The 2,215-nt window shown below is 47.4% G+C and overlaps 1 protein-coding gene across 1 annotated transcript in view; it reads right to left on the bottom strand.

Moving 5' to 3' along the window:
• Positions 1-498, bottom strand: part of Spink4 (serine peptidase inhibitor Kazal type 4) — a 9,802-nt gene extending 9,304 nt beyond the window's left edge. Inside the window, exon 1 of the mRNA XM_031376748.1 lies at positions 400-498. Coding sequence (XP_031232608.1) covers positions 400-460 — 61 coding nt within the window. The 5' untranslated portion in view covers positions 461-498. The remainder of the gene's footprint in view (positions 1-399) is intronic.
• Between the last annotated feature and the right edge of the window lie 1,717 nt (positions 499-2,215).

Genomic DNA, 2,215 nt, shown 5'->3' with positions numbered 1-2,215 from the left:
AAAAAAAAAAAAAAAAAAAAAACAGAACAACAGAACAGGGCCCTGAGGACCCAGGACAAGTCTCTCTTAGCACTTGCCACCCCACAGTCAACCTGGGGCCTGACTGTTCATTCTGTCTCCTCAGCCTCCAGACCATAATTGCTCAATGCATCTTCAAACTAAACTGGAATCCTACTTCACAGTTCCAAGGGATGAGGACTCTTAGTTCTGGTCCAGAGTCAGGCCTGAACCCATCCCTTTTCTCTCCGTGTTTTGCCTACTCTAGTAGGATGAATGCAGACATAAGAGCTATGCAGAAAGCCCAGGCCTCACAGGAAGCTCCAGGCCTTGCCTCTGCCCCCACACCCAAGCTCACCTACTAAGATCAAGCTTCAGAGAGACCAAGTTCTGCCCACTCACCCCTGTCCATGGCAAGGAGGGGAACCAAGGTCAGGGTGACCAACCACAGATGCATAGCCATGCTGCTTGTGAGCTAGGTGACCAAAGCCAAGCGTGGGCTGGGCTGACAGCGTGGTTGGGACCTATTTATTGTGCTGATCTCCATTCTTATCTTATCTTATCTGTGACCAGTTGGCAGCCACATTGTCACCCCAAGTTAATCTCTTCATCCTGACACCTGGGAAGGGCTTTTTCAAAGCTCGATCGAGGCTGACTTTGTGGTGATATGACGCTGGGCCTGGGGCCCAGGGACAGAGCTAGGGCTGGCAGGTGTCCAGAGTGAGCAAAGGGTTGGGCAGTTTGCAAAGCTGACTCCCTGTGCTGATTAAAGCAAGAAGTGGGAGGGAGAGGAAGCAGAGAGAAACACAAAACAGAGCCGAGATGACAGTAGGGAATGAAAATAAGGGGGGCACAGCAGGAGGCAGGGAGAGGGGAAGAGAGTCATGGGTGCCTCTGCCAGTGGCACCTCTGCCAGGGCCGCCTCTGCCAAATCCATGAAAAGCCACTTTCCTTATTTGGACCTCACATACGTTCTCATGCTGAGGATATAGTTTGCGGCTTGGGAGTGCTGGTCAAATGCTTTTCTGCTGATTGTCCCTGGCCCCTTTTTATGCATCGGGGCAGGATCCCAGGATCCCACTTAGTTGCAAACTCTGGCCTCAGACTTACTCTGTAGCCCAGGCAATCCTTGAACTTGGATTTTCTGCCTCATTCTTCCAAGCAACACAACCAGGCCTGCCCAACTGGGTCTCGGTTTACCCATATACAGCACAAAGGTAATAATAGTTCTGGCTCAACTTCCATCCTAGGGCTCTGCCGGGGACAGTGGTGGAGACAGCAGACAGTACAGAATAAAGTAAAGGGAAATTAAACTGATTTGAAAAACTTTTTAAAAGGATTTTTAAAAGATTTCTTTTTATTTTATGAGTATGAGTGTTTTGCCTGTATGTATATGTGGGCACCATGTGAATGTTTGATGCGTTCAAAGGTCAGAAGAGGGTATTGGATGCCCTGGAGTTATGGATGACTGTAAAACACTATGCAGGTTGGTGCTGACAGCCAAACCCAGGTCCTATGCAAAAGCAACAAGTGCTCTTAACTAAGGATGCATCTCTCCAGCCCCTAAAACTTGCTTTTATTTTTTTTAATGCTTTAAATATTTTTCCTTACATATGTGTCTGTGTGCTTATGTGTGTGTTTGCACATGTTTGAGTGGAGCTCAGAAGAGGGCATCAGATCCTCAGGAGCTGGAGCTACAAATGACTGAGTCATCTCATAGCGGTGCTGGGAACTAAACTTGGATCTTCTGCAAGAGCAGTATATGCTCTTAACTGATGAGCCTGTCACCTCTGCCCCCTTTTTTGATACCATGAAGTGGGGACAACTAACTGACAATATATATTTTTAAAATTACCCTCTATAGGGACTAAAGAGATGATGGCTCGGTGGTTAAGAATACTGAATGCTCTTGCAGAGAACCCAGTTCGATTCCAAGCACCCACATGATGACTCACAACCACCAATAACTCTAGTTCCAGGGGAACTGAAGCCCTCTTCTGACTTTGTCAGGCACCAGGCACGCAACATAGTACACATTCATATTTGCAGGCAAAACATTCAAACACATTAAATAAATCTAAAACAAAACAAAACAAAATGGCTGGGCAGTGATGGTGTGTGCCTTTAATCCCAGCATTTGGAAGGCAGGGGAGGCAGGTGGATTTCTGAGTTTGAGGCCAGCCTGGTCTACAGAGTGAGTTCCAGGACAGCCGGGGCT

The sequence above is a fragment of the Mastomys coucha genome, unplaced genomic scaffold (assembly GCF_008632895.1).
Source record: "Mastomys coucha isolate ucsf_1 unplaced genomic scaffold, UCSF_Mcou_1 pScaffold18, whole genome shotgun sequence".
Classification (NCBI taxonomy): Eukaryota; Metazoa; Chordata; class Mammalia; order Rodentia; family Muridae; genus Mastomys; species Mastomys coucha.
Note: the sequence above shows the minus strand (reverse complement) of the source record. Positions and strands in the feature narration are given on the sequence as shown.